Genomic DNA, 12,640 nt, shown 5'->3' on the forward strand with positions numbered 1-12,640 from the left:
TCTAATAGTTCTCATTTGTTCCACTTTAACTTTCACTCAATTCCCCATGTTCACTTTTAGTTTGCCCTCATTTGGTGTCCGCTGGCTTTTGAACTCCTTTCTTCTCATTCCAAATCTTAAACTTCTAGCAGTATATCTTCTTTCGTCCAAGTTTGTGGCAAAAATTGCATTATCCTTCAAACGTATTAGACTTAAATTCAACTAACTGCTGAGGTTTCCCATAGTCCTCCTTTTTCTTCCCAGATTGAAGGTCGTCTTTGTCATTTCTTCCAAATTTCTTCTTCTCACTAGAAGAAGATGAATCGTGAGCAACAACTTGAACCGAGTTCGTCTTACCTTTTCTCAACATCTCTTCCTCCTAAACAACAAGTGCAGTGATTTCATTCAAACTCCATTACTCTTTCTGTGCATTCATGATATGCTCACGCACTCCACCAAAACCATCATATTTGTTGGAACTCAATAATTTCATATATGTCCCCTTCTCAGCCTTGTCAAACTTGGTAAATTTTTTGAAAAACACTTTCAATAAATCATTAGCATTTCCTGTTTTAGGAACACTTTGTTTGATGGATTTCTCCATTGAATGCTTCATAAGCATTAGACACCCGATTTGAGTGTTCTCATCCCTTTTAATGAGTTTTCTCACTAACAGAAGCATTTACATTTGGTTTCATAGGTTCATCCTCTCTCAATCTAGTCCTCATAATTTGTCCCAGACAACGTTTTAATAGTAGATAATTGCAAAGGCAGGGCAGCTAAGGAAATATTAAATAAACTTAATTATTACACATGCAAATAACATAAAATACGCTATACAAACAACATCCCCTTTGTTTAATCCAGACATGGGTGTCACGGGCTGAATATTTCACACCTTTGTGAAAGGACCGTGCGTCAATAGCCAAAGCCCTCTGGTTTAACTAGTCAACCTATCGTTTACCACAATTCATCCACAAAACACTTCCATTGTCATTCAATCAAACATAAGTGGAAGCAGTAAGCAAGTTATGAAAGCAGTGGCACTTTAAGCAGTAAGCAGTAAACATTGAAGCAACGTAATTCATTAACAACGTCTCCGTTAACACTGTGTGTCTAGCGAGGGAGGCAAGTAGACTAAACACGTTGACAATAGCTAGTGAGCTTTACAAGTCGATGAACACTCACCCTCCCCTAAAGAGCTTTATGTGCTATTCTCACTATGGCACTAGGAAACATCAAAGTAACCGAGGAGTCATATGGACTTTTTTAGCATAGGGAGAAACTACTACTGGAAAATAAACCAACACTAGTATTTACATGATGGAAACTCATCTCAAACGCATGAGACAAGCGGTCATAGGCAAGCATAATGCCCTGAATAAGCTCGGCTCGTGACGCTCCCCCACTTATGCAATTGACGTCCTCATAGACTTTGACGCTAGGTACACTTCAACTTTGTCCACGAACGGCTACATATCTTCCGCAGAAACCCAGCTGATTTCTTCGTCGCCAAGGCCTTTCCTCTTCGCTAAGAACTCTCGCTACTTCTTCCTTGAGGATGTGAACTCTCTGTCTGCAAGGATAACTTCAACTTCACGTCTGTCAGGTTGCACTATCTTCAATTATGCTCTAGCTGACTGACTTTTGCTTGGATCTTTGGTGTCGGCATTGAACAGCTTGAGGCAACTAACGTGAAACACAGGATGCATTTTCATCCAAGTCAGAGGGTCAATTCTGTAAGAGGTCTTCTTGACTTTGGCCAAGATGGGGACTGATCCTTCATATTGACAAAGTAGTCTCCTATCTCGTCCCCGTAGTGACCTGATATGTTCAAGATTGAGCTTAACGAGCACCAAGTCACCTACTTTGAATTGTTGTCGTCTTCTCCCTTGATCACTTCTTCATCCTCTTAGAAGCTTTCTCCAAGTAGGCTCGGGAAATCTCTGCATTCTGTCTCCATTCTCTGGTGAAGATGTACGTCTTAGAACTCTTTCCTCTGTACAGTTCATCCACTATGTGAGGTAACAGTGGTTGCTGGCCTATAACAAGCTCAAAAGGACCCTTGTTGGTTGTTGAGCTCCTTTGGCCATTGAAGCAAAACTAAGCCACATCAAGTAATTGCACCCAATTCTTCTAGTTGATGTTGACGAAATGGTGCAAGTACTCTTCTAGTAGCCCATTGAATCTCTCTGTCTGTCCATCTGTCAGTAGATGATAGCTCGAAGAGATGTCACTGAGGATTCTGAAAAGTTTTTTCTAGAAGTTGCCGGTGAATCTTGAGTCTCGGTCACCAACAATATCTTGGAGAACACCCCAATACTTCACAATATTCTTGAAAAAAAATTGTGTCATCTCCTCTGCCAAACAGTACTTTGGTGCAAGTATAAACGTACCATACTTCAACAACCTGTCTATAACCCCAAGTATAGACCCTATAACTATTCTATCTCCCACTCTGGGCAAGTTGGTGATGAAGTCCAGTGAGACACTTTCCCACAGTTTGGATGGTACTAGAAGGGGCTCCAGCAACCCTGCAATCTTCCTCCACTCCACCTTGTCTTGTTGGCAAGTGAGACAAGTTCGGGTATAATCAACCACATCATCACGCATGTGCGGCCAAAAATACCTCTGCTTCAGTAAAGCCAAAGTGCGCTGCCATCATAGATGTCTAACCCACATGGCATCATGACACTCTCTCAACAGTGTCTTCCTCATATCACTAGCTCGTGGCACAAAGATCCGGCTACCATGGATCATCAGCAATCCGTCTTCCATCCAGAGCTGACGTGCTTTCCCCTCTTCGGTCAGCTTCATAAGGTTCTCAAAATTGGATCTTTGGCTAAGTTCTTTTTTATGCGCTCTCGCATTGTCGTGGTTACAGTACTCACAGTCAAGTGTGCTACCATCTGCAAGGGGGCCAGCTCGGCCTTCCTACTCAGTGCATCAACAACTTGGTTCAGGTGCCTCGCCTTGTGCTCAAAGGAGAAATCAAATTCTGCTAAGAATTCCTACCATTGGCTCTGCTTGGGTGTCAACTTCAGCTATGTGAAGAAGTGGCTAACACCCGAGTTATCCGTTTCCACCACAAACTTTGACCCGAGTCACTTGGGCCGCGACACGCGGAGACAATGTATCACCACCAGCATCTCCTTCTCTTGAGCTGTGTACTTCCGTTCTGCTTCACTAAGCTTACGGCTCTCGTACACAAATGGATGCCCCTCATGTAACAAGACTCCTCCAAGGGCTAAGTCTGATGCATCTATTTGCACCTTGAAGGGTTTCATGATATCCGAAAGAGTAAGTACCGAATATTTCATCATGGCATCCTTCAAGTCATCAAAAACTCCTTGTCACTTCTCTGTCCAGTTCCATCCTTGACCCTTCTTCAGTAGTTCTGTCATAGGAGCAGTCCTCCGCGAGTACCCCTCTACGAACTTCCTGTAATAGTTGGCGAGACCAAGAAAGGAACGCAGCTCCTTCACTATCGTTGGGATCTTCCATTCTTGAATCGCTCTCACCTTCTCCATATCCATCTAGATATGACCTTACTCAATCATATGACCCAGGAATTTGATGTTCCGCTAAGCGAAAGAGCTCTTCTCTTTCTTCACATACAGACTGTTCCCCTTCAGCTTGTCAAACACCTTCCATAGTTTATGTTCCTCCAGAGTGAAATTGTAGACAACAATATCATTTAGGTACACCACGACAAACTTGTCAAGGTACTCACGAAATACTTGGTTCATCAAGGTACAGAATGTTGCAGGCACATTCGTCAACCTGAATGGCATCACCAAGAATTCATATGCCCCATACAACATCACACAAGTCGTCTTTGGCTCATCCCTATCAGCAATTCTCACCTGATAGTAGTCTGACCTCAAGTCAAGTTTAGTGAAGTACTTGGCATGACTCAGCTGATCCAACAAATCAGCAATCAACAGAATATGATATTTGTTGCGCACTGTCACCTTGTTGAGTGCCCAAGAGTCTACACACATCCGCATGCTCCCATCATGTTTCTTCTAAAACAACACCAGTGCTCCGAATGGTGCTTTGGAAAGGCGAATATATCCTGCTTCCAACAACTCATCAAGTTGTTTTCTTAACTCTGCAAGCTCTGGAGGCGCCATCCGATATGGCCCCTTAGAAGGTGGTTTCACTCCTGACAACAACTCAATCTGATGTTCGACACTCCATCATAGAGGCAAGTTATAAGGCAGCTTATCCGGCATCACCTCCTTGTACTCATCCAACACAGCTTGGATGGTCGAAGACACCAGCTCTTGGCCTACTTAATCATCTACCACCACCGTGGCTAGATATGTCTACTCACCCCTTCTCAACCCCCTTTTGAGTTAAATGGCTGAAAGGAACTTCTCATCATCTCCTTTCTTTGCAACGGCTTGCACCATGCAAAGGTGATCTCCCATCAGACACAATGAACCAGCAAAAGGCATCAGCACTACCTTAGTCTCCCTCAAGAATTCCATTCCCAAAATGACTTGGAAGTCATCCAATGGCACCGCTATGAAATTCACATGACCTACCCCATTGTTCAAGCTTCACAATCACTTGCTTAGCTACTCCTAGAGTAGGCTCGGCTACAGAATTCACCACTTTCATGTGTCTTGAATCCTTCTCCAAGGATAAGTTGAGTCTCCTTACCTCTGCCTGTGAAACAAAATTATCAATAGCCACGGTATCCACCATAGCGCAGGTACTCTTCTCATATCCTCAAGTCCACAAGCATCAGTCTTTTTGTTTGTTTAACTTTCGGTGCTTTTGCCTACTTTTCCAATGCGTTCACTAGCCGCATTGCACCCATCCTCGTGTCCTCCTCTTACCCATCACTTTCCTCTACCTGCTCCACAGTGAAAGCTTGTAAGACATTAAGTGCTACCCTGTGAGGGCACTCAATACCTCTGCGAGGGTCTCAACACAAGTAACATGAGATTTTACTCTTTCCAGTGGGTGTGTTGAACCTTCGAGACGATGAAGCTTCTTTTGAAGTTGATGCTTTGTAGTCGGCTCCCCCACTTTTTGGTTTGCCTTTCCTGAAAGACTTTCCGCTAATTCCCCTACGCCAAACTTTTTGGACAAAGCGGTTTATCACCAGCGTAGTCGGTCAAGCGTTCTGCGGCAGCTTGTGTGGTATATAAGTCTTGAACTCTTTGCCTATGACATTCTGTTCTTACCCACGGTTTCAACCCTCAAGAAAATAGAATAGCTTATCCTTTTCCAACATGTCCCTGATATCTAACATCAAAACAGAAAATTGTTTCACGTATTCCTTGATTGACCTAGTATGCTTAAGGTCTTTCAGCTTCTTCCTAGCATTGTACTTAACACTCTCACAAAAGAATTGGGCCTTGAGCTCTCTTGTCAAGTTTGCCCAACAATCCACAACATAACGTCCATTTTCAATCTCATTGTACTTAGTACGCCACCACAGTTTGACATCAACAACCAAGTACATAGTCGCAGTATCCACTTTCACCTGTTCTGAGTCCATCCTCAAAGCGCGAAAGTAATACTCCATATCAAACAAGAAGTTCTCTAACTCCTTAACATCACTGGCACCCCCATATGTCCTAGGTACTGGTACCTTGATCTTGCTAAGCCCCGGAGTGTTAGAGTTTTCCATAGCAAGAACCATCAAATTCACCTTTGCAATCAAATCAGCTATCTAAGCTTGCAAGATCTCCACAGTATGGTGAAAGTCCTCCAACATTTCACTTATCAAACTTTGTCGATGCTTTTTTGATCCCACCACTTCATCAACACGTTCCGTCAATCGAGCCATCTCTATGGCCACATTGTTGGCTGCCATCTCAGCCTGTACTTCCAACACACTAATTCTCTTAGCATTGGTTGGCATAGTCATTTACCAAAACTTTACCAATCCCACAACGAAGGCAACTGAATTCATGCAACAACTAACTGAGCTCTGATACCAGGTGACATGGGCCGAATATTTCACACCTTTGTGAAAGGACCGTGCGGCACTAGCTAAAACTCTCTTGTTTAACTAGTCAGCCTATCGTTTACCACAATTCATCCACAAAACACTTTCATTGTCATTCAATCAAACATAAGCGGAAGCAGTAAGCAAATTATAAAAGCAGTGGCACTTTAAGCAGTACATTGAAGCAACGTAATTCATTAACAACGCCTCCATTAACATTACGTGTCTAGTGAGGGAGGTAAAGGCTAAACACGTTGACAATAGCTAGTGAGTTTTACAAGTCGATGAACACTCACCCTCCCTTAAAGAGTTTTTTGTGCTATTCTCACTCTAACACTAGGAAACATCAAAGTGACCAAGGATTCATACTACCTTTTTTAGCATAAGGAGAAACTATCACTAGAAAATAAACCAACACTAGTATTTACATAATGGGAACCCATTCCAAATGCATGAGACAAGCAGTCACAGGCAAGCATAATGCCCTAAACAAGCTCAGCTCGTGACGGGGCAATGTCAACCCATTTACCATTGCAGTTCCGCTTAAGGGTCAAGAACTACAATTTTAATAACAGTTCACCTCAGAATAAAGCAAAGTAATTGAATATTATCCATTTCAAAAATTCGATATCAATAGGACATCACAATCTTCAAGTGTATAATACCCAATCCATTTTTTTATTCCCACAAAAATATTTCACAACAAGTGACACACTGATAGGGTACAACCACCAACCATGAAATTTCCAGCACCGTTAGCAATCTCAAAGAAAAAACAAATTACATGACCAATTTCCCTTTAAAAAGAAAATTTTTTATTCTTAGTGAACACAGTTGATTGTACCCCAAAATAGGTGAGGATTCAAGCAATTATGCTCACTAATTTTCAAAACAATAATGGTCATTCAGATTGCTTGCTATCTATTCCAACTTTGCAACAAATTGGAATTTCAATTCATGCCCAAAATAATGCCAACTTCCAAAGTATGAATTTAGTATGCTTTTTGCATGTTCTGCAAATAATCACAAAAAATTGTCCCCAGAATCAGAGAGTACGACAAAAATATGAATTAAAATTTTGAATTTAGAGATATTAATTTCTGGACAAGTCAAAAAATTACGAAGCAATAACTATACTACAGGAAATTCAAAATGAAAATGTGATTCCAGGCATGGTGCAAGTAAATGATACAATGTGGTATACCAGGCCTTGGAGAAGTACCTGAAGATCGGCGAGAAGAACGGCAACGGACAAGGCCTTGGATAGAGGAGATCGGCCATCGGGTGGGAGAGGCAATGTCTGAAGAATAGGGATGGAGAGGGTGAGAGAGTCAAAGAGTATGCGAGAGGAACTGGTGGATAGGACGTTGTTCATCCTCTCAGTGAGCTGATTGAAAGCTCCGACCAATTCCACCACCATCTTCCCTCCCGGCTGTTCCAGCGTCGTATTAGGCATCGCGGGCGCCGTGCTCCGGCAAAGTAATCGGAGTGCGCGCACCCTGAGTCCGCGGTGGGGCAGCGGAAGATGGAGAGGAGAGACCGCTGCTTGGCCATACTTCCGAATCCTGGTTACAGGAACTGGCTGCTGAAGAAACCTCGAGTCACGAGCCGACGCATACATCCCTAACCCCCACCGTGCGCCACCGCCTCGGAGCCGATCAGCAGATGAGTGTGCGAGTGTCTACTTTTTTGAGAGAGTGAGAGAGAGGAAGGAGAGAGGATGAGCTGAACAAGAATCCGCGCGGCCAGCGTCATGCCACGTATGTTGCATGCTATAAACGGCGTCGTTTTTGCTGCTCGCCAAAATGACGTCAATTAATTGTTGTTTTTTCTTTTTTCTTATTCCCTCCTAATTGAAGCCCGAGGGTGGTGGGGTCTTCTTTCAATTTCCTCCTCCTTCCGGATAAGTCGTACAATATTTGAATTCTTAATGCATTCATATTAAATATAATTAGTGATAAAGTATGTTATATTCACTTGCAAAAACTATAGTATCTACTAATCACTATCAAATTACAATGATGTTAAATTAATCCTTAGCAAAAATATATCTTTTGACTGTTGCAAATTATCATTAAATTTGATTTACATTTAATACATATTGCACAAAAATGCACAAGTATATTGTAACGACCCAGAAAATATTGATATTCAAATATTAAAGAGAGAGAGGAAAATGGAAACAAAAACAGAATGAGGCAGTAAGCTTCATTGACGAACGCTTCGCGATCGTCTACGACATCGCATTTTTGGGATAATAATAATATCAAGGAATTGTTAGAACTCGTCGACGAATACAGGGTTTCGTTGATGAGTGCATAAGGAAACTCGTCGACGAATACAAAGCTTTGTCGATGAGTACATAAAGAAATTCGTCGACGAATACAGGGCATCGTCGACTAGAAAATACCGAGAGGAGGTATGGAGCAGCCTGAATTTCGTCGACGAATACAGGGACTCGTCGACGAGTGCGTAAGGAAACTCGTCGATGAGTGCACAAGGAAACTCGTCGACGAATAGAGGGCTTTGTCGACGAGTACATAAGGAAATTCATCAACGAATACAGGGCATCGTCGACGAGAAAATATCGAGAGGAGTTATGGAGCAGCCTGAATTTCATCGACGAATACAGTGACTCGTCAACGAATTTAATGAATGACTCGTTGACAAGGTGACGTGTCTCGTCGACGAATCTGGCAGTATAAATATTTGAAAATCGGGATTTTTATCCATTTTTCAGCTCCCCACTCTCTCTCCTCTCTCTCTCTCTCTCTCTCTACGAATCCTCTCCCTTCTCTCTTCGATTCCGGCCCCACCAGTCGCCGGATCGATGACCCAAAACTACCACGACGCTCCTGGCGGAGTTCTCTACAAGTCTGCCGGAACAGATCGTCGGGAAAACAAAGTTGAATATCATCTCAAATTCAGGGTAGGTGTTTTATCCAGTTTTTTGCCTTGTGACAGTTATAGAAAATGATGTAGGTGGAAAAATACTAATATTTTGTTCTGGGATATTATGTTTTCAGGTCGTTGAATTAGGAATCCTGCGGGTATAGAGCCAGCATTATATAGGAGCTTTTCAAAGTTAAGGTAAGAAAAATATGCTATGTTAGGAGTTTTTATAATGTTAACAGAGATTTCATAGACGCATATTTATTCCAGTTTATTATACAGTATTTACAGAATATGCATTAAAATGTTGTATGGCCTTAGTGGATTTTTATGTGATGAAGAAATTTATATAGTTTTTATAATGTATGTTGAATACACAGTTATTGACAATATATACAGTTTATGTAGTTGTTTTTTAGCATATGAGATTATACAGAATACACAGATATAGATATATATATATATATATATATATATATTCACAGAGGTTATACAGAGAATGTAAATGCATATACAATTTTCATATGAATAGTTTCATGAAACAGATATGTACATATATACATACACATGTTTACAGTTACTCAGACTAGTATTTATATTACAGTTTTACACAGGACAATAATACAGAGTTATAGCATGTCATGTTTCCTATTACCATAACGTACAGAATATACAGACAAAGTATATAGACAAAGATACAGACAGATATATATATATACATAGAGGTAGCATCAAGATGCTACGAATACAGTATACAAAGATTACAGAGTATACAGTAAAGAAAGATAGAGTTATGGTAATTTTGGAAACATAACGAAAACAGTAAAAGAAGATATATATGTATATATGTATATAGTAACAGATCCTTGTGGAAAGATTATAGACAGACACAGTACAGATACAGTTTACAGAGCACGGTACCATTGCTATATACGGATAGAGTGCAACCACATATCTCAGATAGTATGTGGGTACCGTCTAACCGTGCTCGGAGAATATGTAGCTCCCCAGTACGCTGGGTAGAGGGGGCCGATTAGACGAAGTAGCAGCCAGTCCCGCACCTAGGAGAGGATACAGTTTGGCCGGACTGAGGTAGTGTAGAGTATATTGACTTATCTGGAGGGCCGACCAGATATAGTCTCGCCTATGGGCCGCACAACCCTGTCATGAGGGGTCAAATCATGATGTACAAAGTCCCAGGGAATAAGCACATATATGTATATGTTTACAGTTTTACAGTATATGATGAGTATAGTTTGATAATACCAGTATGAAAAGTAAAAAATCAGACGATACAATATATTTTAAATTGTGAAAGAAAGATATGCTTTACAGATGATTTATTACATTATAGTTCAGTTATTATTTTTAAAGATATCTTTAACTTAGCTGTCACACACTAGTAATAACATATTTCCACTTACTGAGTGTCGACTCACCCTATTAATTTAACATTTTTCGGGTGAGCCAGTTAGGCGAGCAGATTAGGCTCGCGGATAGAGTGTTTGATCACCTTGGTCTAGGGTGAGTTTTTGACAGAGTTGGGTATATTTTTTAGTAGATGATGATAGAAGGGCATTTTTGTATGGCTATGGTTTGTAGATACTGGAGTCTGGTGTTGTTCTGTATATATATATATATGTAAATGGTTATATGATTTGTGTTTCTGCTGCTTAGGTATGAATGCGAATACACAGATATATATATATATATATATAATTGGTATGAATTTTGAGGTCGTTACATATATTATGTATCTTGTTGGGATTTGTGGAGTCTAGTTATGTTTAATCCATGGAGTGAAGGCCCAAGCCGATACTGAGAGTCTCGCCCAAGTGCTTGACCAGTAAGACCCTGAAGGACGACCAAGTCAAGATTTGCAAATTTCCTTAAGGACGAGATCATACAAGTCTCGACCATCATCTCGACTAACAAGACTTAATGGTGTGACTAGGTCAAGGATGCCAAAGTTCAAGTTCCTGGTTTCCCGCGAGGCTCAACCAAGCTGCGACCATGGGGAACAGGGGTGCGACTAAGTCGATGGCGACGATCTTCTGTGCGAGATTTCGGCAGAACTTTCCTATTTCGAAAGTTATGATATTGTAAACCCTAAAATATATATATCAAATGTTCATTTATGTGTAGTGAGCGGCATAGAGTGTTGTAGCAACGTAGACAGAGTGTAAGACTCTTGTGTGCACGATTCAAAGGTGTTCGCTTTGGTGTTTAGGGTGTGTGCACGTTGTTTCTTCCTTGTTGAGAGTGAGAGAAACTCTCTAATTGCTGCACTCTGTATACTTCCCTGATAGTAGTGAAATCCCTACAACTCAGTGAATGTAGGAAAAATTGTCGAACCATGTAACTATTGTCTTATGTGTGCGTGTGATTATTTTCTTTAGCGTGTGCTTGTCTCTATCTTGTTTCTCACAAGTTTAGTGTTTTGGGAATTTTCGCGTGTTTGTTTATTCCCTTTTCAACTAGTATCGGAGCCAAGTTAGGTTTGAGTGGGAGCAATGGAAAAGGAAGTAGGAAAGACGCCTAGGATAGAAAAGTTCGATGGCACGAACTTTGGATTCTGGAGAATACAAATCGAGGATTATCTCTATGGGAAGAAGTTGCATCTACCGCTTCTAAGAGAAAAACCTGCAACCATGAAGGACGAGGAATAGACTCTCCTTGACAGACAGGTAGGGGTGAGCAAACGGTCGGTTCGGCCAGATTCGGTTAATTAACCGAATTAACCAAAAATTTCGGTTAATAAATTCTGTTAACTGAAGTGACCGAACAAGGAGAGCTACCCGAACCAAACCCGACCGAATTCCTTTTCGGGTAATTCGGTTAACCAAATCTAACCGAAATAATTAAAATTAATTATTAAAGAATGGAATATGTACCTGAGTCACTGAATTGATCCATCCAGCTACTGGAAGAGGGATTTGGGATCGGGATCGGGACGAGACAGAGAACTGGGAAGTGGGAAGTGGGAAGAGGGGCTTAGCCGCCGGCCCTTAGGGCCCGAGCCTTAAGCAAAGCAACGAAGATTGAAGAGACGATTTGCGAATAGGGAGAAGGAGAAGTGGAGAAGGACTGCCTGCTAAGTCTGGCGGAGGGAAACAGAAGAAGGACTGAAATCTGAAGGAGAAGGAGAACTGAGGTCCGAGATCGAGAGGGGAGACTAGAGAGGCTGCGGCGTAGAGGAGACTTTGAAGGAGAACTGGAGAAGGAAAACCAAGGGTCTGAGACGCCGAGACGGAGTCATCGAGAAGCTACAACGCATATGAGACTTGAGAGGACACAAATAATTGGTCAGTCGGGGCCGTCTGGCATAGAGGAGACTGGAGAGGACCTAGCATATATATATCTATTTTATGTTTAAATTTTAATTAATTCTTAATTCAGGTAATTCGGTTAACTGAATTAAATTTTTTCATAATCGACCCGATAACCGACTACCCGAAATTTAGCGAACCCATAACCAAACCGAACCGACCGAAATTGATCAGTTAATTCGGTTAATTCAGGTTTCCCTGAATTATGCTCACCCCTATAGACAGGTACTGGGAGTTATCAGATTAACTCTATCTAGGTCTGTTGCACAAACGTTGTAAAGGAGAAGATCATAGCAGGTCTGATGAAGGTTTTGCCTGGTATATGTATGAAAAGCAGTCGGTAAATAATAAGGTACATTTGATGAAGAAATTATTTAATTTAAAATGGCATAGAATGCGTCAGTTGCACTATGACGCCCCAATTTTCATACCATTTTTTTCCTCTTCAATAAATAATAAATATTAATCA

General features: G+C 41.3%; 1 protein-coding gene across 2 annotated transcripts in view; it reads right to left on the reverse strand.

Annotated features, from left to right (window-relative positions):
• LOC131151663 (probable GTP diphosphokinase CRSH, chloroplastic) overlaps positions 1 to 7,697 on the reverse strand; it is a 36,234-nt gene extending 28,537 nt beyond the window's left edge. Inside the window, exon 1 of one of the 2 annotated variants that reach the window (XM_058102981.1) lies at positions 7,173 to 7,697. In XM_058102981.1, coding sequence (XP_057958964.1) covers positions 7,173 to 7,571 — 399 coding nt within the window. In that variant the 5' untranslated portion in view covers positions 7,572 to 7,697. The remainder of the gene's footprint in view (positions 1 to 7,172) is intronic. The other variant, XM_058102980.1, reaches the window with a different exon arrangement.
• Positions 7,698 to 12,640: the final 4,943 nt, after the last annotated feature.

Source organism: Malania oleifera, chromosome 3, assembly GCF_029873635.1.
Source record: "Malania oleifera isolate guangnan ecotype guangnan chromosome 3, ASM2987363v1, whole genome shotgun sequence".
NCBI classification, from domain to species: Eukaryota; Viridiplantae; Streptophyta; class Magnoliopsida; order Santalales; family Ximeniaceae; genus Malania; species Malania oleifera.